Genomic DNA, 22,649 nt, shown 5'->3' with positions numbered 1-22,649 from the left:
TAGTGGTTTATAGTGGTTTTGAAACAACAGGGGCTGTGTTTGTCAAACAGTGTAAATTAAATGTTCACATTATTAATTACACGCAAGACATTTTCTTTCCTTTACGTTTTGGTGTCCTTATACAAAAATGTATTCTTTGAAGTAACAACCTATAAATTGACACTCAGAATGTCAGATCTGGTTCAACAGGTAATTTGTCAACACACATACTGCCACAATGACAACTGGTCATAGCAACCAGATACTATGTTTCCTCCCCATTGAACCACAGGTAATGAGCGCTCCCATTGTGTTTTCAGATCACTCTGCGGTGTGCTCATAGCACACCTGTTTAACTTCCATTAGACTAGATGCACACATATGGCTCTCAACTATATGTCAGCCAGTCCTCCACATAGGACTGTATATTTTTAGTTTCTTGCATTGCATCATTATCTTCAGCAGCAGCATCATCATCATCATCAGCATCATCATTATCATCATCATCTCTCTGTGTATTTAAGTAAAGCTATTACTAAATAATTCAACTATTTAAAGTTCATTCAATGTCTGTTAAATCTATTCAATGTTAGCAGTATTATGTAACCAAGTGGACTTAGTAAACCATGCTGAACAATCACATGCTCTATACAAACCTGAAAGTGAGTAAACAATGTTATCTCCTGTGTGCTGATGTCAGCTTGGTGATATTAATTGCTTTGCTCTGAAGCAGCTCATGTGACATTGTGTCACTCAGGGTGTGGCTTTTCTTGACCTGCTCAAAGAGAGAAGTGTATATTGTACATTTGAAGTGTATATTGTACAAATGTCAGGCAGTAAAATATAGTCATTAAATGTATACTGCTCACAGAATAAAATTCTTCATCTAAGGACTCGACAATTGTTTTCTCAATTCATTGTTTGGTCTTTAAAATGTCAGAAAGTGATAAAAAAATATCCATCAAAATTTCCCAGAGCAGCAAATCCTCCCATCGGAGAGGTTGCAACCAGAGAAATGTTGACATTCTTGATAATTGACTTAAATCATTAATCAAGTTATTGCCAATTCATTTAATGTTGATCAACTAACTGATTGGTTGTTTCCAATTGTTTCCACTGTACTTTACAACAGAGTCCACATAAGCACTTAGTATGAAATACAAAAGTCAAACAGAAATAAGTTGTCATTATTATAAGCTGCTGTTTGAGAATAATTATGACTATCTACAGTTTAGGCTTGGTGAGACAAATAAAAACACACTATCTTTTACAGCCACAGACTTTTACTGCTGGCCACTTGGGCACCATCACTGGAAGAGTCATTGTTGAGCGATTTGCTTATGGGGAAAGAAATTGCTAGAAGGAACACTCTTCTCATTTGGCTCTCCATCCAGATTTTTAAAAACCGTACGGAGATTAAAACGGATTAAATACAGACATTTACAGACCTCTGTGAAGCTTCCATAATCCCCTTCATTTCTCATCATGTCAAGTCATAGTACTTTGACTTTGACCACTAATGTGGTGTCATGGAATATTTTCTGAGATTGGTCAAAACTGTCATATTTACTGAAACACATTGAATGATAAGGTTTTTGTGCCAGGCAGAATCATAGCTGTTTAGCAACAGTATCAAAGGCAAGCATCCACTTTAAGATTTTAATAAAGCAACTTTTTATGGCTGCCGATATGTACAAAGACTGAACAAAGACCAACCTATTCAATAGTAAAAGAGACACATCAAGATCGCTGGGGTGGGTGTTTGTTTAAGACAATGGATACATATGGACTTTGATCTCATGATGTATTGTGGAGATTACCACCATCAAATCCATTTACTTCACATCATAAAAACAGAAGCAGGGAGACCAGAGGGAGACATTAAAGCAAAAGCGACAGTGACTTTTATGGTTGTTTTCAAAGTCGAGGCCAAAGTGCCCAAAAAGGAGGAGATAAGTACAAACTTTTTGTACTGGCCCTTCTTCTACTGGTAGTAACCATATACTGTATATAAGGTAGTAACTAGTAGGCTACCATAGGACATGTTTCTTGTCTGTTGGGTGTATGATGGAAACAGCTAAAAAGACAAAAAAATTAAAAAAGAAAAGAAAGAGTCACCCTTAATGTCCCGCTCTCTCTCCATTTGAGCCATTACATGGATTAGCAATTACATGCCACTTTTTTTCTTAAATAAATAAATAAATAAGGCAAAGGCATCTACGTTCCCATTCGTTGGTGAAATATAGCCTATTAGTTTGCCAAGACATCAACAATGTGACCTATCTAGCAAATGTGCGTGTGTGTTTGTGCTGTGTGGTGTGGGAGGGCAGATTGGCTAGATGGCAGTAAAATAAAGCTACACACGGGCCATAAGCATGCAATTGAAGAATTGTGAAGTTGGATAAGGAAAAAATAATTGACTTCCGTTTGCAAGATGTTATTATCAAAAACAAAAGTGTAATAGTAACTAGCAAGAAGAAGCTATATGGTCTGTTTAAATGTAGTGAGTGGTACATACCACAATCTGTTACTACTACAATATTCAAATTATGGATAAATATAGGGGTTAAAACATGCTATATGGGCTATGTTTTAATGACTGACCAGATCTTTTCTCTAGGCGTAGGCAAAGAGCCTCTGGGCGCCAAGCATTAGGCCAAAGATCCAACATGAAAAAAAGATTTTTTTTTTTTTTTTTTACTCTCTACATTTTGGATACCCCCAGTGGTTTTCTTATAGCCACCATAAAACAAGTGTCAATTCTGCACATAAAATACTGGCATATTGCCAGTGTTGTTATTGTTTTCAACTGCTCTAATGTTTTATGTAAAGCACTTTGAATTGCCCTGTTGCTGAAATGTGCTATACAAATAAAGCAGCCTTGCCTTGCCGTAATGTTCTAAGCACATCATGTTCCCAAGGGCACACATTGTTTTTTGTTTCTTTCCCCGATGGCAAACTAATTAAATTCAAATTCCATAATTTTCCGTCATTGGGTCTTGGTTTGCATTTTATTGCTATAAATCAGTTGTGAACAGACTTGACTGCACTGTGAGTGCTTTTGTTTTGAAAAACCTCAGACCGGAAGCTCCTGTTTCACTCTGCCGGACTTGACATTAAGCGGAAAACGGGAAGCAGGAACCGAGGGGAGAACTGTCTATAATGAGACCGCTGCTGATGCTCCCTTCGGTCGGCTGCTTGGCGATAGCTTTCGGCTCATTTTCCGCCTCTCGAACCAAACTCGTCACACAAACAGCAGTCGGTGCTCATTTGCTTTATTTCAGAAAAACGATGCACTATCAAACGGAGGAGAGAGGACAGCCCCATTCGCCTGACTACCGGATTTATTTTAGTAAGTTAATCATCGCCACTGTGGGAGAAACCATGCGTGTCCCCTGCTTTTCACAGTGTTACGGTTTAGCAGCACCAGTGTCCCGTGTGTGACTGTAGCCTATAAAGAGTGTGTGACAGGTAACCACAGGTCGACCTCCAGGTCAGTGTAAACGTTTGACCTTTGAGTTGCATGCGCATGGTTTTCTTGCCATGTGGCACTCCTACCACAAAGGTTTTAGAGTGAAAAAACCCACCAGTGTTAGCCCCCACTTTTCTGTAGGCTGAAATAGTTCGTCGGCAGAAAGCAACATGGATGTATAATAAGACCGGAAAGCAAGGAGGATGTTTCACTTACGGCATATCCTCACGTGATTTTACTTCCTGTTTGGGCGGTCTCGTGGATAGCTACACCAAAATAACGCTGAAAGAGATGAACTAGTATTATCTCATCAACACAGTACAATAATTGTGGATGCGAATTGTAAATGACTGTGTAAATTATGTACTCACCATGAATTAAACTTCAATCAAGGTCCACTCAGCAGCTTTTTTTCAGGAGCTTTTCAGCCACTGCCTTACTAGTGGATATAATTTGCTCAGTTGTCATGGAGATAGCTCAATATCTATTTCAGTTTTAGCTATCCCAGTGACAATTGAGCAAAGTCTGTCTGCAGAGGAAGAAGCCCTTTTTCCAAGGTTAAGAATATATAAAGTTTTATTTTTGAACTTTTTTGTTTGTTTGTTTTCTTAGAAAACTCTGACGGAAAATACATTTCACCATTCCATGACATCTCACTTAAAGCGGATACAGAACAGGTAACGCTTTAGTTTCTGTTGGATAAATACTGCAGAGAGTTCATGACTCTGTTTAGCTATTGAACTGTACACATAATATTCAAACCACTGATTTGTTTTTCTTTTAACAGGACAATGACCTGCCAGCTAAAAAGCCCAAGAAGAATGAGAGTGAGGTACTGTCAAATTCAAATATTTTATGTCTGTTTTACCAGCTGAAAACATTCACCCCAGCATACACTGCACGTACTGTAGCTTTCTTCTGTACTTTCAGATGCTCTTCAACATGGTAGTGGAAGTACCTCGATGGTCAAATGCTAAAATGGAGGTAAGAAGGATATAGATACTGTACCTCACTTTTATTTTTATACAATTAATTTGATTATTCCACTTCTACTACTACAGCTACTACTGTTTTAGTAAAGGCTGTGGTTGAAATGTTTGAGTAATAACTAGTATGTCAACTTTCATTCAATGATAATCCATTATACATTTTTCTAGAATTCTCTAAATTGACAATACCAAACTCATGTACATCACCAAGAAATTGCTTGACTAAGAAGTAGGCCTGTCACGATAACAAATTTTGCTGGACGATAAATTGTCCCAGAAATTATTGCGATAAACGAAAGTATTGTCGTTCTGAGACCATTTTCATCTAAAATAATAATGGCATAATAATGCAGGTACACATTTTCAAAGACACTTTTATTTCTAAAGATATTTAACACTGGAATTGGAAGACATTTTAAATATCCACAATAAATGAACAAAACAACCAAAAACAATAAATAAAATGGACTATCAGTCTCTGTTAACAAAAAATGCACTGGAATAAAAACCAAACGCAATCAAAAACAATAAATAAAATGGAAATTTTTCTGGCCGCGATAATTTCCATTTAAATATTATCGAGCTCATTTTTCTTTATCATGCGATTAATTGATTTATTGCATATTGCGACAGGCCTACTAAGAAGTCTAAACTGAGGTTCCGATTACTAGCCTTTCCCGGAGTTAGCGTCGCGGTAGCGTGAAGCTGAGGTTTTGAGTGTTGGTGACACAAGATAAATTACAATTAAGTATGCTTTAACACTGGCGAAAGCACACACTCACACTTCAACATGCACCTTCAATAATTGCTATAATTTCCAGATTGCAACTAAGGAACCGCTGAACCCGATCAAACAAGATGTAAAGAAAGGAAAGCTCCGGTATGTTGCCAACATATTTCCCCATAAAGGTTACATTTGGAATTATGGGGCGCTCCCACAGGTGAGGAAAATGCGCAATACGAATTAAGCCATTAAGACTTTTTGTGAATTTCATTGTGCACGTCCATCATCTGCATGCTGTATTAATTTTGATCGTAGTCAATGACAGACAAATAACACTGCAATTGAAAAGCTTAGTGATTAATTTGTTGTTATATCTATTTATTTATTTATTTAGTCAGGTAGTTAGTTGAAATGTTTGCTAGAGATGTTTGATTTTGTACATGTTTTTGAACTGTTTCTTGGAAAAGACATGGGAGGACCCAAACCACACAGACAAAGAGACACATTGTTGTGGTGATAATGATCCCATTGACGTTTGTGAGATCGGCACCCAGGTAAGACTGCTTTAGTTGTATATACTGTATATAAATGATATCATAGTTTTTTACTCACTTTATACAGTACTAGTGCAGTGCCTGTTCAAAACATGCCTGTTTGGATGGGCCAATTGCTTGACCTCCTGTATTGCTGCTTGCAGCTTTCTCCAGAACCATTGTAATAACTTACAGAAGGCCCCCAGAGCACTTAAAACCCAACTGTAGGCATATGCTACTGACTTATTGTGTACTTATTTACATTTACCTGACAGAGAACGTTGCAAATTCAGATTCTATTCACAAAATACCACAATTAAAATATGATGCATTAAACTATCCAGCATTATATTAGAGTTGAAAATCTCCACCTTGAAATACATTGTACATTTGAAAGCAGAACTTGCACTGTGCGGTCACAGGCGGTGTTACATATATATGGCATAAGTAAAGAGCCTCCTGATGTGTTTTTTTTGTAATTTGTTATTTATAAAACTCAACCTGTAACACATGTTGCAGGTTTAATCAGTCGCGGTTCGGCTCATGTAGAGATTCAATGTGTCCGCTTTTTTCGTGTAGTAGTCGCACATCGTGGTAGTTTTAAGCGATGTGGCCCAGGCGGTAGAGGCAGGGAACCCGGCTGAGCAGCAGCAGAGAAATGTGCGCAACAAAACAACGTGCTGGAGAGCCCCAACCTGTAAACACATGTTGCAGTCGCGGCTCGTCTAGAGATTCAGCGTGTCACCTTTTTCATCATTTGCATGTAGGGTAGACACCAGTGAGATTTTGGCAGATGATCAGTTTTTGGCAAGACACCTATAGCCAGTGAACCACAATCAATGAGCCTTGTAGGGATTTAGCAATTCCCCGCCCCCGCTGCTGTACTGCGCATGCGTGGGGACACACGCACAGAGATATCCCGATTTATAGAAAGATAGACTTGTAATTGTTTAATTGATTGATTTTACTGTTTATTTGTAATTTGTTGGTCTGTTCTTTAGGTGTGCTTTCCAGGCCAGGTGATTCAAGTGAAAGTCCTTGGCATCTTGGCCATGATCGATGAGGGAGAAATGGACTGGAAGGTCATCGCTATCAATGCTAAGGACCCAGATGCCAAAAACCTGAATAGTGGGTGTTTTTTCAAAGATCGTATCAACAGTCACCATCTAAAAGCTGCCTTACACGGATCCATTCTCCGTCCTGAGAAAACCTGGCATGAACATAAGTCAGGGAAATTAGAATTTTATCTGGAATGTGCTAAACAAGACAACCAGGTACACGTGGCTTATGTTAAGATACACGTGTTTATTGAATTAAAAATCCTTTAAAGAGAAGTTGCCCACACTCCAGAGCTTGTCAGATCTGCACTTGACCACATACTATAAATACGGTACTGATGTACCTGCACTGCCCAGTTCAGATTCAAGTGATTGAATTTGGAAAGAGATATTTGCAAATACAACACATAAACCCTGTTGGCAGCTTAGACAGTAACTTCAGACTGTAGTTAAACACGTCCCTAGAACATACCCTGTGGAGTTTTTATTGTCAACATGGCTTTGTTTACATTCAACAAACATTGTATGTATCCTGAAGGCCTAAAAAATATTTTTTTAACCCCATACAGCATTTGCAATGCCTGTTTCTGAATATTTTAAGCCATTTTTTTCCAATACAGCTGCAACCTTCTACTAATGTGTTAATGGGGCCTGGCTACTTTTTATGAGCCATTAAAAATTGATTACATCTTTACTTTTACGTTTATGTGTTTGTAATCTCTAAATATTTAACACTTACTACCCTTCCGAAGGATGTATATATTCAACATACTCTTGTTTTTACATGAAGATTTATTCCTTATACCAAGTGTAAATGGAGTACAGAGTCATATCTAATTCATACCAAGATGAATAAAGTGCAAATTGGTCCTCTGTTCTTATTCTGCTGAATGCGTTTGTGTTTTCCTCAGGCATAGAGGATGTGCGCAAGAGCCGGCCTGGTCATTTAGAGGCAACTGTTGACTGGTTTAGGAAATATAAGGTGCCTGATGGAAAGCCCGAGAACCAATTTGGATTCAATGGACAATTCAAAGACAAGGTACTGAGCGCTTTGGAACACCAAACACAGTACGTAGATAAGATATGCCAGTTTGTGTACTAGGGGTTGGGATCTACTGTGGTCTCAGTGGCTAAAACTGAACGTGCACAAATTGATTGCTCCCTAAGAAATCAAAGGATGTGTTTTTCTCTTGACGATTCTCTGATTTTTATAGGACTTTGCAGTTAAGATCATAAAGTCCACCCATGAGCACTGGAGGGCACTAGTGCAGAAGCAGACAAATAGCGGAGGGATCGAATGGTAAGTTGGTAGAGTTAAAAAACCCTGCAGTGTGTATGTGTGTGATGTACAAATACAGTACAATAGGCATATGTAAGTGTAATGAACACTGTTTACTTTTTTGATCAGCAAAAACATCTCCTGCTGCGAGAGCCCTTTCAAATGCAGTGCAGATGAGGCCAGAGATGTGGTGGAAGCGGTGAGAACTTTCATATGTAGTTGTTTCACAATGACGATAGCAAACACAATCATAGCTTATAAAACTGTATCAGAGTTAGGTGTGGTAATTGTCCTGTATAACATTTGACACCCAAGGCCCCTGCATTCGTCACCGCGCACGCTGTGTCTCCAAATGGTAAGTATATAACTAACCTGCATTAAATTTGGTTTGTTTGAGGTATTACATGTTTCAACATATTTATATGGGTTTTTAAATCTTTTCTTGCACAGTGGACAAGTGGCATTTTGTCTAAAGCCCTAAAGATAATATGGAAACCAACAAAACCGTTTGAAGCAGCTGCATCTTTTGATTTCTTCTGGTAAGGACTCCTCAGCTGTATAAAGTGGCATCTAAGTTTATCATCCAATAATTTGTTAAAAAAAAAAAAGAAAAAAATGGTAATATGCAGTACCTTGAAAATATGAGCCAGTGAAGATCTGTACGAGATGTGTTTTTTGGTTTCATGTTGGACAACATATTGATTTATTATAATTATAATTTAGAGGGTTTTGTATGTAACAACAAAATAATTTCTTCTTGTTTGGATAAATAAAAGAACTAAGGCGTGAACATGGCATCATCTCTTTCGAGTTTCATCTGTAATTACACATTTCAAAACTTCAACATGTGGACAACGATGCACAAGAATTTAGATATTAGTATTAACTTGGAGAAACAAATCAAATTGATTTAAATAAATATACATTTTATTAAAAAAACACCCACATCTCAGCAATATCAGGAATGATATTATACACAGCTTACAAATAAACTGCATTCATTACATTACAATACTTACAGTATTAATACCCATCCTTAATTTCCATTTTTTGTAGCATACCAAACTTCAGGAGAACAAGGGAAGCCTTAAAAAATAAAATGACAGGCAAAAAGTTGCACTTTTTTATACCCTTAGTGTCTAACTGCAAAAAAGACCAAGTGCTAGCTTCACCTTCGAGTTGAGCACCTATAGCACACTAGTTAAGCCCAGAAAGTTATTCAAGTTATGTTGACTCACTCAGAAACACTCTGAAGCATCTTCAAGTATGGCTATGCTTTTAACCTGCTTGACACCTTGGCTTTCTTAACAACCTGCTACTGTAGCTGGGTTCTGTACAATGAAATTCAACATTTTATGTAGATTCTCTTTACAAAATTGGAACTGTTAAAAAAACTAGAACTTCTAATGTCTGAGCGAACAGGATACTGTAACTGTAAACAGTGAGCATACATTTACAGACTTCCTGGATAATCTAACCATGATCATTCTTTTGACCTGAAAGAACCTAAAGAATATTTAAAGATATGATGAGGATTGCTGATAGAGGAGCTGTGGGTCAATTTAACAGAAAAAGAAGAACCTACATCAACATCAAAGAATGAGTTGTATTCCTGCAATACAAGTTCTTGGTATGTACAAATTGACATAATTATTTTTTTTTTTTAACACATTTACAATCTGTTTAAATAAAATGTTTTGTAATTCTTTTATTCCATATTTTTTTCCTGAAAAAGAAATGAAGTGCTTTCAGAAAATGAGTATGTTGAAGAGTGGGGTAAGTTGTTACTATAACATGACAGTCATTCCACTATATATCGCATTAATTAAATCAAATAGATAGGGAATAAAAATCATTACACAATTGCTTAGTGGTTATAAATAAATTTAACTATACACAGGCACAAAGATGTGCAACTACATTAATCATTGCCCTGGTCTTGCCTCATAGCAAAAGAAAAAGCATTACTTTTTACTTAGTCAACATCATACTTTCCCTTTAGTCAACTCAGTGCATATATGTTCAAATTACTTTTAAAAGATTACCACCATCCCACTAGCTAAAATATGAGTAAAAAACTGCAGGAAAGTATCTTTTTCCTCACAAAATATTTTTCTCTTTGTGAAGTAGAGTAGACAAGAATCGGATTCAGGATGCAATGGCAAGTACCTGAATAAGAAAAAGACCAGATGAATACAGGCAATGAACACAGAATTAGTTGAAAATGTCCCTGATTTTACTGTAACATCAAAGATTAAAGTTCAAGTAATACTTTCTCGCAGATTGATAAGAAAGTAAGTAATGAACTCTTATTCCTTTTGTTGGCCTGGAGTTGACCTGTTAACATTTTGCAAGTAATATACAAAGGAAGAAAGGAAAATATGTTCCTATTGCCAAACTAGTTTTGAGGTATATGACAGGTTTGTACTGTACATTATTTAAAAGCCTTCTCACTGCCCAACGAGTCTCACATTGTATGTTTCTAGTAGGTTGGATAGCACCTTATGACATAAAATCAGTTGAAACCCAAAGAAATGCAATGAAATAGCATAAGCATTCTTTACAACACAATCTATAACAGTAATTCGAAAAAGTGAAATTAATTTACTGTACAAATCTCACCTGTTTATCAGCAAGCCAGCTGCCCTCTGAAACTGACACTGAGCCTACCCTGTTTCATGTTCCTCAGTGTATAAAAAGCACATTTCCTAAGCACCACAAACATACAACTACATGTAATATTCACAGTCCAGGTTTGATCAATGAACCTAAAGTAAGGAACATTAAAAACAGTTGCTGACAACAATGTAAACCTGGAAAAAACTAAAATAACATAAACATAGACTTTTTCATCAATGTTAAAAATGCACCATAAGAATGGCTCCATTTACAGTATAAATTACATAGAAAAGTGAAAGAAGCACCAACACAATGATAGTCTAAAAAATCTTTTTGCATGAACTCAAAACAGTTTCATGGATTTGCTCAAATCCTCGATTATAAATTCATCAATTAAATTTTAGTGATGCTTAGAAATTAATTACTGTCAATGTGTCAACCATTTTCTTCTGATTTAAAGGTATTACCAAAAGATTCTCTTTATCAAAAAGTGCTCTAAAACACTGACTTGCCTAAAACCATTATGCTAATAATTTGATCGTGCAATGATATTTTCAGTGTCCTGTTGACATAAGTCATTCAGTGTCACTCGTAGAGTGAGTTATGGTCATAGTGTGAAGGCATTTTAATTCAAATAAATGGTAATAAGCACACACTTTAGCACCGTGAATGTTGTCATTTACAAAGTCAGTGTTTTATGCCAAGACTACAATTTAGTAAAAAAAAAAAAAGATTTAACTGTTTCCATTAAAAATAGGTCCTTGTGTATCAGACTGAAAGCACCAGAGATTTTGACAGTGTATCTTGCAAATGTTGCCAAACAAAAATAAATACATCCTTAGGAGGGTCAACAAGTAAAGATTGATTGTTAAAGAGGTGAAAGACCTGACGTGAAAGGTGATTTGTAGCTCATCTGATCACAGGTTCCTTTTTCAACACTACACTGTTGCTAACCTTACGGACAGGAAGGACTGTTTAGACAATTTGTCTTTGTTTGTCATAAATAAAGCACCTTGAATTTTCTTCTTCATGAGTGTTTTTTTTTTTTTTTTTTACACAAACTGACTGTAAGGCCCTGTGACCTTGGTGAAGGCGTATGGAGATGTGTTGACATAGGTGTTTGTTGTGCACGACAAGGACCCCTCCATTAGTGCCTGGATAAAACGCTTGTAAGGAGGCTCCCCGGTGGTTTCTGAAGACTCTGGATGCTCACGCTTTGCCCCCTTCTTGCCCTTGCTAGGTGTCCCCTCACCACCATTCCTCTCTGCATCTTCCTCCTTCTCTCGAGCCTTCTCTGCCATTTTGGCTTCCCACAGTGCCAAACCATGCTTGGCCTCATTCATATTTTTGTGCTGGTAGAAGACCAAGGAGATGCGTGTTGGATGGTTGCGGTCTGGGTTTTTAACGGGGGTTGTGGCATGGAGCTCCCGTTTTGCACACTCAATAAGGACTGAGCCGTGGCTTGGTGCCACCGCCACACCACCGATGTCGGGGTCCAAGAAGTTGTGCTCATTGTCTGACCACACCTCAGGCTTTTGCGGGGTTGTGGGTGTCTGTGGTGTTCCAGGCTCCTGCTTAATACCAGAGCCCATGAGGCTCCCATTAGGCATACCTAACATTGACTGTGTTTCAGGGTTTAAACATCCGCCACTTAACTGAGCAGAAATCATCTGTGGGCGGGGCATGGCCATCTCTGTCTTGATTTGCATATGGAAAGGATCTTCGCCTGAGGCTAAGATTTGAGGGCTCCGAGATAGGTATGGATTTGGGTATCCTCCAAACTGATTGCCTTTGCTCACAGCAGTTGTATAGTCTAGACCTCCATGAGCTGAAGGTGCTCTTGAGAGGGGGTCCATAAACCGGGGGTCTGATGCTCCATTAGGACTATAAGGGGAGTAAGGTCTCATGGGGTGAACTGGCCTCATGCTGCAGGCATTGTAACCATTGACCTGTAAACCTGGCTCACCATATCTTGGCGGATAATTGACCTCATAACGTTGATGTACACCGTACTGCTGCTCTGAGTAAAGTGCAGGCCGCTGTTGTCGATACATGTCCAGGTGCTTTTGGTTTGAAGCACAGTATGCATGGTAACTGTCAAGGGGCATTCCTCCGTTACATTGATAACCTGGGTATGGACGATTTGATCCATTAATGTAAGAGTTCGGTACATGGAGTGGGGAGGGGTAAGGGCTGGCTGTTGTTAGTGGCTGAGGGGGATACATGGTGCTTGGCTTGGAAGTGCTTGGAAAAGACCCAGGGTGGTTGGGGAACCTGGGGTAGCTGGCTAAATTAGTTGAGCCAGGATAAGAAGAAAGAATGCTCTGGTGCTGTTGTTGCTGTAGTTGCTGATGATGGGCCCCAAGGGGGTGTGTTGGCTGACCTGACTGTAGGATTGCTCCCACAGCACCTGGAATAGGTCCTAGAAAACAAAACCCCCAAAGAATAAAGGCCTAAGCAGCAGCAAAACAATTACACTAATCTCTTTGTATGTTGACAAAATGTCCTTACAAGGAGACATAAAATATTTAACCCCATTTCCAACTAGTATTAAGTCCTGAGTGATCCGATCACAAGTGGACAGCTCTAAGTACAAGTGTGAATCCATCCAGGATGCATTGAGGATGCATTGAGGACACATGAGATCCAATCACTCAGACCACATTCGCAGGGGAACTGGGTCACATATAACCACATTCTTTTAGCAGTGTGTACGCATATGGGTCCTGGGCTACATTAAGGACCGCCCCCGACTCATCTGTGAGCAGAACTACTACTAGAAAGTATTTCTCATGTCAAATAAACTACTGAGAATAAATCGTGTGTTTTGGATGTTATTATTATACTGTTCTGGTGCAGCCTGCTCTTATATATCCCCGGCTGTCTGAAGCTCTGTGCCCCGTGGTTGCCTGGAACAGGCAGTCGTCTGTAGACAATGACCTTATTTTTAGTTTCATAAAATGTCCCCGAATTCACTAATGTAGGATATTACTACACGCATTCCTGCTCTAACTTCGCAATGTCTGCTGTTGCTATTTAGAAGCCGGTGAGCCTGAGTTGTCAAAGCAGGGGATGTAAAACAGTGAAATTCCTACAAATTCTTCACAATAAAAGCTGCAAGCCTACTGAGAGCTGGACACAGACTTTTAAAAAGATCTTTCTTTTCTGCACAGGTCCCGGCGATGGTCAGTAGATAACTTATTTCAGAACACAGACTATAGGCAGCACTTTTTAATTAGTCATCAAAAGTTTCTAATGTATGATTTATGTGACAGTACCAACTGAAATGTATCAACACAAACACAACCAGCCTATATGCAAACAGAAATGATGTACGTGTTTCACTCAAGATGCATTTGAATACACATGTAGCTGCCAGGTTTGAACACACATATTTAGAGCTGTCCACTTGTGATCAGATCACCCAGGACAGCTTTTAAAACCAGGTGGAAACTCACTATAAGATACAATTTATTAAATGTGTCAGAATAAATGTTACCCTACCTGCCATAGGAGTGCTCTGAGCGGTATTCTCATAAGTGCCAGCTTTTGACTTGGCCAGGAGGGCCTTCTCTGCCCTTTCATTGTCCAGCATGGCATTCTTGTTGGCAGCTGCCTTCTTAGCATCTAGCTTTTTTTGCCGGCAAGACTTGGCGGGCTCTGCAAGCATGCGCACCTGACGACGGAAGGCACTGAGGACTTGAATGGCGCCTGTCTTGATTTTCTCCTGCTGACCCTCCTCACTGCCAAATTCATCAGTGTTGGAAGCCTTATAAAGAGGCAGTACATGGAGCTGCTCATCCTCTGGTATCTTTGCAATATCTCGGTTATCCTCACTTGTTAATGTACACACCTGGAAAAACAGGGTGAGTTCAATACTTTTTGTTGCGGATGTCACATTAAACAAGAAAACTACTTTTGTAATTCCCATATCTGTTTTAAAGCCACACTTCGATGGGACGTAGCTCGATGTGCAGTGTCTCTATATCTATTTCATTCTCAAACACATACAACATACTTGGAATGATAAACGTTTGCCAGTTTTTGCTTACCACAGTGCTGCCTCCCTGCATGTTGTGGAGGTCTCTGTGAGCGTGGGCACAGAAGTCCAGACAGGCAGTGACCCCAGAGAAGGGACGCCCCTCCTTGAGCCCCAGGCGACAATCTGTTGCTCTGTGTTCATGTTCCACCTGTGTCCAGGAACAGCAGGAGGTACATTATCATGTAGATATTTTGAGAAAAACCCATGCACAGTGTACTATTTTTGGTAATGTGTGCAAGTTGCATCACTCACATGTATACATGTGACTTAAAACCATGCTAGGCTTAGATTTGATCTGAAAATCAATTATACCTTTGAGAAACTGGACTTTTTTTATTTGTATTATACATTTTTGATAATAAATTTAATAAAATATAAATAAATAAAGTGTCTAAATATACACACCTGGTTTCCATAAGCGTCAGGTGCCATTGTTTTATACAAGGGACCCAATAAGGTTGCTAGATTTTGAAAGTTGTGCTCCAGTTTCTCTTCCTGAAAGACAGAAAATAGCAGAACATATTAAGTACCTTACTTAGCATATTATAATAATGTTACCATGGTGCATGTATACCTCTTTCATATCATCTCCTAGTAGTCTGAATTTTCTTGGGATTTTGCTCCGGGCAAACTTGCAGCCGTTGTAGTACATGCTCCAGGAGCAGCCAAAGGAGAAAGAGGCTCCACAATTGTCAGGATTTAACCCTTGGCATGCACAGGTCCTCCTAAAGAGGGAGGAGGACAAATAAACTAGGATTCAGTATTAATTAATACAGGTCAGTTCAGTATAAGACCAAATTGATGACTGAGGATCAAATTGGGAACTGAAAGAAAGGGAAAAAAAAAAAAAACTCTTTTACTACATTTTCCCTCCAAAAAATATTTTAACCAAGAACCAAACATTCCTCTTCTGTGTTTGGTTAAAAAAAAAAAACTACTGTAGCTCACTTGGCCATACTTAAGTTCTGTAGTGCTGTCACTTACTCCTCATTGATAGCACATCGTCTCTGGGTGAGGGCTCCATGCTTTGTTAGAGTTTCACGTAGCTCACTGTAGAGTTGGTCAGCCAAGCTGGGCAGGATGCCCTCCCACACCAGGATTACTACAATGATGCAGGCGGTCTCACATTTGTGACCAGTGCGTTCCCGCACCAACACCAGTAGCTTTTCTTCCACACTGGATCGACGAATCACCTTAAAAGTGACAGGTATACAAATTTGTGGACATGCAGGTACATGAGGCATATACCAGGCCAGCTGATTTGCTTGCTTCTCAAATGAAATATACAAAAATGGTTCTTACCCATTTAGCTATGGGGCACCCTTGTGTACTTTTTCCTTCCTTGCCGGTGTATATTACTTTCTCAATCCTGATGGCGCGACCAATCAGACCAGACCTTCAATGCAGAATAGAGGCATTAAAGTAAGTAAAATAGTACACAGTGGTTATTTAAAACACAGTCTATGTTAACAGTCATTTTTCAAAAGGTCAAATTTGTGGTTACCTTTTCTCCATCCTCTCCCGTATACCTGCAACACTCGGCGCTGACCCCAAGTGAGTGTAGTATGGGCCTTCATCCTTCTCACTGATTTGTTCTAAATATGGTAAAGGAACATACATTAATATTTACACACCAACTGATCAACCATGTTTCAGAACCAACAACTTGAGACTCACCAACACAGTGGCAGGATGCAATGTCATATTGTGTTTTCATGGGTGTGTCCAGTAGATTCTTTATAGGGGTATCCAATAGCTTCATAGGAGAGTCCATAAAGTTTTGTAGGAGGTGTTCCTTCTTAGGGGTGGAATCAGGTGGGTTTTTTTTAGCTACAGCGGCTGGGGCAGCTGCTGATGATTCCACTCCGGATAGGTCAGTGTTGGTTGACAGAATTGTGACAGGCCCAGAAGATTCCACCTTGACTTTATTTAAAGAATTGACGACAAGCGATTTCTTCTCAAACACAGGTGACAGCTGGTACTGCCTCAGGCTTTGTTCCATGGAGGCCAAGATGTTTCCCTGCCCCTGCCTTCGCTCGCACAGGGATGGTTGATTCTCCTGCTTGACTTGCACTCCACCTATGCCTGCCTCTTGCATCTGTAACTGCTGCTCCTGCTGCTGCTGCTGCTGTGAACAAGGCAGCTCAAATCTGGGTCCGTTTTCCATTTTCACAGCTCTCAGGCCATGTTTGGGGTCACTAGTGCTCTGAAGGGGATGAGAAGGGCCCTGGCGCTCTTTCCTTTGTAACAGGTGCATACGCAGGGCTGCATGGGGACCCACAGGTGCCGGAGGTAGTCGAGGTCCTCTTTGGAACTGAGTGCATGGTATCTTCAGCTGCTGTTCAGCCTCATGATACATCTGTGTTGATACCTGTTGGTTTAACGCGCCTCGTGGTAAGTGAGGTTGTGAGTGTGTAGAGGTCTGGGAGAAGTCTGCATGATTGGGCTGGTGACTGTGGTTGTTAGGCCGCTGTGGTTGAAATTGCTTGAGGTTGCTGCTGCCTGAGTTTGGTGGAAACTGCCTTTGAAGTTGTTGTAGCTGTTGCATCTCTGTTGTGTTATTGTAACTGAATGTTGCATGGTCGCTGTGCTGGGTGTGTTGGTTGTTGGATTGAGCAGAATTGTTTGTAAGAGTCTGATTGGGTTGAAGCTGCTGCTGACTTGGCTGACTGCGAGGTCTGTAATCAGGAGCCTTGAGTTGCTGCCCCTCAAACTGCGGTGGGTGGGACAGTGGACGTTGAAGATGACAGTGCTCTTGTTGCTGCTGTTGCTGTGATGGTAAAAACCCAGGAGACAGTATATCCTGCAGGTCAGGGTCTTCACATAAGTGCTCTGACTGCATGTGGGTGTGGTAGCAGCTGTCTGCCTGCTGATCTTGGCGGAAATTACGCTGCTCAGGCATTTTCTGGGGTAGAGGCTGCCGCATTTGAGGTGCTTTCAAATTTGATTGCCACTCAGAGGCAGTGTTGTGCTGGGTTGGAGCACAGTGTGTTTGGGCTGGGAGACAGTCCTGCTGTTGCTGCTGGAAGCTGTTAGACCCCTGGCTGCTATCTGTGAAACCTGCCTGTGTCTGGAATCTTTGCGCTGGATTTGGCTCCAACATCTGGCAGTGAACCTGGGAGTTAGCTGCCTGCTGCTCTGACTGCGGCTTAGCAGGGAAGCCCCTCCACATGTCCTGCTCTTGTGCCTGGGATGATGGGCCACTCGCTGGTTGTTGCTGGGAATGTGAAGAATTCAGCTCTACCCAGCCTCTCTGGTGGGAAGTCGAACCTGGCAAGTTGGCTCTCTGCTGAGATGTGTTCTCCATCCCGTTTTCTAACCCATGACGTGGCTGCTGGAGACTGGGCCCCATGGGTCTCGTACTGTCAGCTCCATGTGAGTTCCCAGCATTTTGTTTAAAGGTCTGGGGTTGAAGACCATACTGCTGGCCCCTGTCAGTGCCATGGCGCTGATGCTGACCAGACCTGGTTTCTTCACTTTGTATCCCAGAGTTGGGAAAGGGTCCATATCCACCTGTCTTTGCTACCTGTAGAGGAGCATTGCGCTCCAGAAAAGAGTTCTGGTTAAACTCTTGGTTGGCCTTCGCATATATATCTTGAGGATTTTTGTCCTCTGGATAGCACCGTGGCCCATTTTGATGTTGTTGTGAGCTATTGGCAGTATTTGTAGGTGAGATCATGCCAGGCAGCTGACCTAGAGTCAGCTCCTGACCAGAGTAAGAAGGTGGCCGCTGCTGATGCTGTTGCTGCTGGTGGTCTGCTTTAAAATTGTTTGAGTATCCATTCACTACATAGTTGACGGAGTTATAATTGTTGCCTCCTTCAACATTGCCCAATGCCCCAGGCTGCTGTTGCTGTGAGTCGGGCATCTGAGCTGAATTGGGCAATCCTGAGGTTAAAGAGGGGGGTTGAGCACCTTCACTGGACAGCTTATCTGCCAGTGAACCATTAACAGCATCTAGCTGTGGCCCAGATGTTTGTGGTGTGATTAACACTTGCTCAGGATAATACTGAGACAAGGTTTTCTCTAAAAGATCACCTGGAGTGCTTTCTATCGTTGAGGGGGGTGATACAGCACCGTTTGGAATCAAAACTTGTTTATTTCTTGGTAGACAGAAAATATCTCCATTAGAATAATTACAGTTCCTCTTGTCTAACTTAATCTCTGTCTGTGGGGTATTGCATTCAAACTCTGTTGCCTTTGTCATCTCAGGAAAGCTATCCACCAAACTGGAGCTCATGTCATCATTTCTTTTAATCTCAGAATCTACTTTAAATTTCTTGGGCTGTTGGACCAGTAAGGACTGCTCAACGAGTGCATGCTTCAACTCTCCATTCATCAATTCTCCATTCATCACATAGGATCCTTGATCAAACAGCCCATGTACTGAAGCAGGACTGTTGCTGTTCTCCCTGTGCCTCTTCATGGAGTTGACAACTGCGCTGGGCTTATAATGGTTCCAGTTTGTATCCCCAGTGATCTGCAGCGAATCTCCCTCTGAAGACTGGCCTCCATTCTGGAGTTTGTGAGAGATGTTGCGAGATGTGCCAAATTGTGCTAATATCAGACTTTCTTCCGTCTCATGTCTGGTCTGTTCTGTTTCCATCTGGCCTGCTCAGAGTCCATCCACAGGGCTGCCCTCTGTCCGTCCTGCAGGGCAGAAAGAGAGAGAAATATTTGGTCAGATCATTATTCAAGCAGAGTTATGTGTTCAAATACAATAATATGTACTATATAAAAGAAACAAAGATTATACAGGACCCGGCATTTCCCACAGGATTTTATTTTAACCCAGATGTGTGCAACACAGTCAAATTATGATCTGCTGACAAACATCTAACTTCAGCACTCTTCAACTAGAGCAGAGATCTTCAACGGGGGTCCGTGACCCCTAGGGGGTCCTCAGAGTAAGTGCAGGGGGGCCGCCAAATTATTTAAAACATCTTTTTTCAAAAATTTAAATGTCTGAAAATATACATTAATATGAATCCAATATGTCAATAGCAAAGATAAATTGGCCTATTTGTGAAAACAATATATATTTACATATTGAAGACAAGCTTACTATAGATAAGCTAGCCACTATGGTAGCCTTACAGTTAAGCTTAAAGATGCACTGTGCCTTCCACATGTGTGTTTAATGTTAAAACATGATAATTTATTTTCATCCATTCGGCCCATTTTAATACGCAACTCAATTTTATACAGTATATGCAGCAGGGGGTCCCTACTCTGTCTCTCTTTCAGCTAAGGGGTCCTTGGCCTAAAAAACGTTAAAGACCCTGGAACTAGAGGATTAGGTCTGAATATGGCCTTAGTGAAGGGAAGGTCAGCAGTGTAATGTGTTTGCACTTGGCACCGGATGTGTGTCAGCTAGCAACACGTTTCTGTCATGGTATTAGATCCACCCTGACCTCATTCCTCAATTTAACATACACAGCTTAACAAAAGTTATCCTGAAGGTACACCATGTTTTGTGGTCACATTTTCCTTGCCCAGTATTAGGAGTGCATGGCATTAAGCATTTCCTTCTGAATTATCACGTTCGTTCGTTTATTTCACACGTCGTCATTGTATCATTAAACACAATTTCAGAAGGTACAATGATCATATGTAGGCCGCGTGAAGACCCTTATCTCAAACTGAAAGCTGTGACTTCTTGTACATGTGAATAGTAAATTTAAAATCCCACAATAGGCCAAATGATTGTCACCCATACAACTGTTCTGCAGGTTAAAAAAAAATGGGGCGATATTAGGAAAGTGCTATGACTACATTGTTTTGAAACAAACCTTTAGGTTGCTAAAATGCCAATCAACCTGTTTGAGTTCAGTTTGCTTCCATAATGGAATATTTCTTAGACAAACATAGGGTGGAAAGAAGAAACACTAGGAACATGCTTTAAATGAACAGAGGAAAAATAAAAAATAAACATAACTGTAGTCAACATGCCAACCAGCAGCTTCTTGTTTCTTTTCAGACATACAGACAAATGCATCAGACAATAGCATGCATGAATCCATTCTCTAGATCCTGACCTTATTCCAGTTCCCTGCCACAAACACAAGTGTTCTGTTAAGTAACTTGCAATATAGGGTAAAATCTTAGGACTTTTTTCTATGAATTGGGTTTATTGGTTATAATATCAAAGGACAGAATATATTAAACCAAACATAAGTCAACTGATTGAAGGTAGTCGGATGCAAGATTAATGTCCCAGATGGTAGATGGGAGGAGGAGTTGGCTGCTCATCAGCTGTTCAGTCGCAGTATTCCTCACCCTGAACACATTGTAATGTCAAATATGCAAATACAACTCAGTTCTCAAGTTTGAGGCCATATATACATATATATATATATATATATATATATATATATATATATATATATATATATAAATAATCATTATAGCTTTGTGCCATGAAGCTATGACTACAGACTATAAACTCACCCCCACAAATGTTTCCCACACTAACTTAATCATCCTGATAAAGTTCTTTGTTTAATGTTTTTCAACTCTCTGATTTAAGTAAATGTTATTTGTTGTTGGAGCTACAAGGATAAATGTAAAAACCTCAAAATAAAAGTTTGGTAGTAACATATAGGTGAATATTTCACATGGTAATCTAAATATGTTTTGTCTGGTTACAGCTGATCATTAAATTTATTATTTTGGCCAGTTGCAGAGGAGCTAGCTTTTAATTTGTATAACTTGTGATGTTCACTGTAGGTCTAGTAACAATTAATAAAGTAATAAAAGTAATGTATGGAAAATAAGATCTCTACAGAAGGTTAAGCAGCAAACTGAGCTTATGGTTTCATTGTTGCTTTCCCTGCACACTCTCTCTCTGCCTAAAGCATATAGATACCAGTGATTCCAGTAGAACATTGCTTTGTGTCTGCCTCCCTCAATTATTAATGCATGTCACATCCACAGCATCTGCAAAACAATTGCAGTGCGCAGGCACAAAGAGCCGTAGTCTAATCCATCATAATTATAAGCAACTCTCCTGCAGATGCTAAAGGAATGGGCAGCTGACGAGCACCAAGAGGGGCCCAGATTCAGTGTTAAAGTAAAAGAGTGTTGAGCATTAAAGCTGGAGAGAAACCGATTGTACTGATTAGATTCATGGTTGGCAGGGGGTGAAGGGAGTTCAGATGTCCTTATACAGTATATTACAAAACCTAAGTTTGTCCTCAATGTCACTTTTAAATTTGCATCAAAGAAAGTATAGTTACATTTATCTTGCATACATTTTATTTACATGATTTTGACTCTTTTTTTTTTGCATTTTCCTGACTTTAATAGGTATCCTGAGGTTTTGTCTGCCTGCGCACAAGCATCCTATAGCCATAACCACCCTCTACTGAATGAGCACTCACAGAAATTTGGAAGACTTTTTAAATACAACAGACATGTAAAGAAGCATTCTGTCGTACCTCAGATCATTTTCACACTACAGGACTATTGTTCAAAAATGTATTGACAGCTTAAAATATGTTTTTGTGAACGGTTGGGCACAGCATGGTGTCTAGTGTAAAATGTGTTCAAGGCAGTTTAGATTTGTGTAAGTTAAAAAAGACTTCCTACTTTATGTTCTCTGACTTTTAGGTCAGCGAAACACTCCGTATGTACTACAAAATAAGTAAATAATGTCCTTGGAGCTCTGATTGAAGCTAGGGTCACAACTGCCGGCTGCTATGGTAAAGTTCAGAGAAATATGCTATACAACCTTTGAAAACATAATTGGATCCAGCTTTAGATTCCCACAAAACCCTACTATAGGCTCACTATAGGCACCATATGATGTTGGGGGGGAGAGAAATAGCTAAATATTTGAAGTACTATGGCATGTTTCATTTGGCATGATCATGCTCCATCATTGGGCCTGATTATCACATCTGGAAGCAGTTACTGCTGCTTATAATTCTGGCAGCCTTCACACGACATGTTT

General features: G+C 39.9%; 2 protein-coding genes and 1 long non-coding RNA gene across 4 annotated transcripts in view; 2 read left to right on the top strand and 1 right to left on the bottom strand.

Moving 5' to 3' along the window:
- The first annotated feature begins 3,069 nt into the window (after nt 1-3,069).
- On the top strand, nt 3,070-8,824 carry ppa2 (inorganic pyrophosphatase 2). The gene is made up of 12 exons (XM_031277048.2): nt 3,070-3,331; nt 4,064-4,128; nt 4,239-4,283; nt 4,382-4,435; nt 5,262-5,381; nt 5,632-5,718; nt 6,699-6,825; nt 7,667-7,794; nt 7,970-8,055; nt 8,164-8,233; nt 8,350-8,389; nt 8,485-8,824. The coding sequence occupies exons 1-12, from the start codon at nt 3,142-3,144 to the stop codon at nt 8,505-8,507; spliced, it is 1,035 nt and encodes a 344-aa protein (XP_031132908.1). The 5' UTR covers nt 3,070-3,141; the 3' UTR covers nt 8,508-8,824.
- On the top strand, nt 6,835-7,443 carry LOC116034370. Its single transcript, XR_004101064.1, has 2 exons — nt 6,835-6,951; nt 7,030-7,443. It is a non-coding gene; the product is annotated as an uncharacterized LOC116034370 (long non-coding RNA).
- A 115-nt stretch (nt 8,825-8,939) lies between the features above and the next one.
- The window catches only part of tet2 (tet methylcytosine dioxygenase 2), a 33,853-nt gene continuing 20,143 nt past the window's right edge, over nt 8,940-22,649 (bottom strand). For both annotated transcript variants that reach the window (XM_031277042.2, XM_036000058.1), the window contains 9 exons: nt 16,373-19,345; nt 16,200-16,290; nt 15,998-16,091; nt 15,680-15,888; nt 15,270-15,420; nt 15,101-15,190; nt 14,706-14,843; nt 14,158-14,506; nt 8,940-13,075 (listed from right to left, as the gene is read on the bottom strand). In XM_031277042.2, the coding sequence (XP_031132902.2) occupies nt 11,706-13,075; nt 14,158-14,506; nt 14,706-14,843; nt 15,101-15,190; nt 15,270-15,420; nt 15,680-15,888; nt 15,998-16,091; nt 16,200-16,290; nt 16,373-19,301 (5,421 nt within the window). In that variant the 5' untranslated portion in view covers nt 19,302-19,345 and the 3' untranslated portion in view covers nt 8,940-11,705. The remainder of the gene's footprint in view (nt 13,076-14,157; nt 14,507-14,705; nt 14,844-15,100; nt 15,191-15,269; nt 15,421-15,679; nt 15,889-15,997; nt 16,092-16,199; nt 16,291-16,372; nt 19,346-22,649) is intronic.

Source organism: Sander lucioperca, chromosome 4 (assembly GCF_008315115.2).
Source record: "Sander lucioperca isolate FBNREF2018 chromosome 4, SLUC_FBN_1.2, whole genome shotgun sequence".
NCBI lineage: Eukaryota > Metazoa > Chordata > Actinopteri > Perciformes > Percidae > Sander > Sander lucioperca.
Note: the sequence above shows the minus strand (reverse complement) of the source record. Positions and strands in the feature narration are given on the sequence as shown.

What these genes read in the sequence shown, in the direction of transcription:
- ppa2 (XM_031277048.2), top strand. Translation starts at nt 3,142, where the DNA reads ATGAGACCGCTGCTGATGCTCCCTTCGGTCGGCTGCTTGGCGATAGCT. An exon ending in TTAAAGCGGATACAGAACAG is followed by an intron (nt 4,129 to 4,238) that starts GTAACGCTTTAG and finishes TTCTTTTAACAG; the next exon opens with GACAATGACCTGCCAGCTAA. An exon ending in ATTATGGGGCGCTCCCACAG is followed by an intron (nt 5,382 to 5,631) that starts GTGAGGAAAATG and finishes TTCTTGGAAAAG; the next exon opens with ACATGGGAGGACCCAAACCA.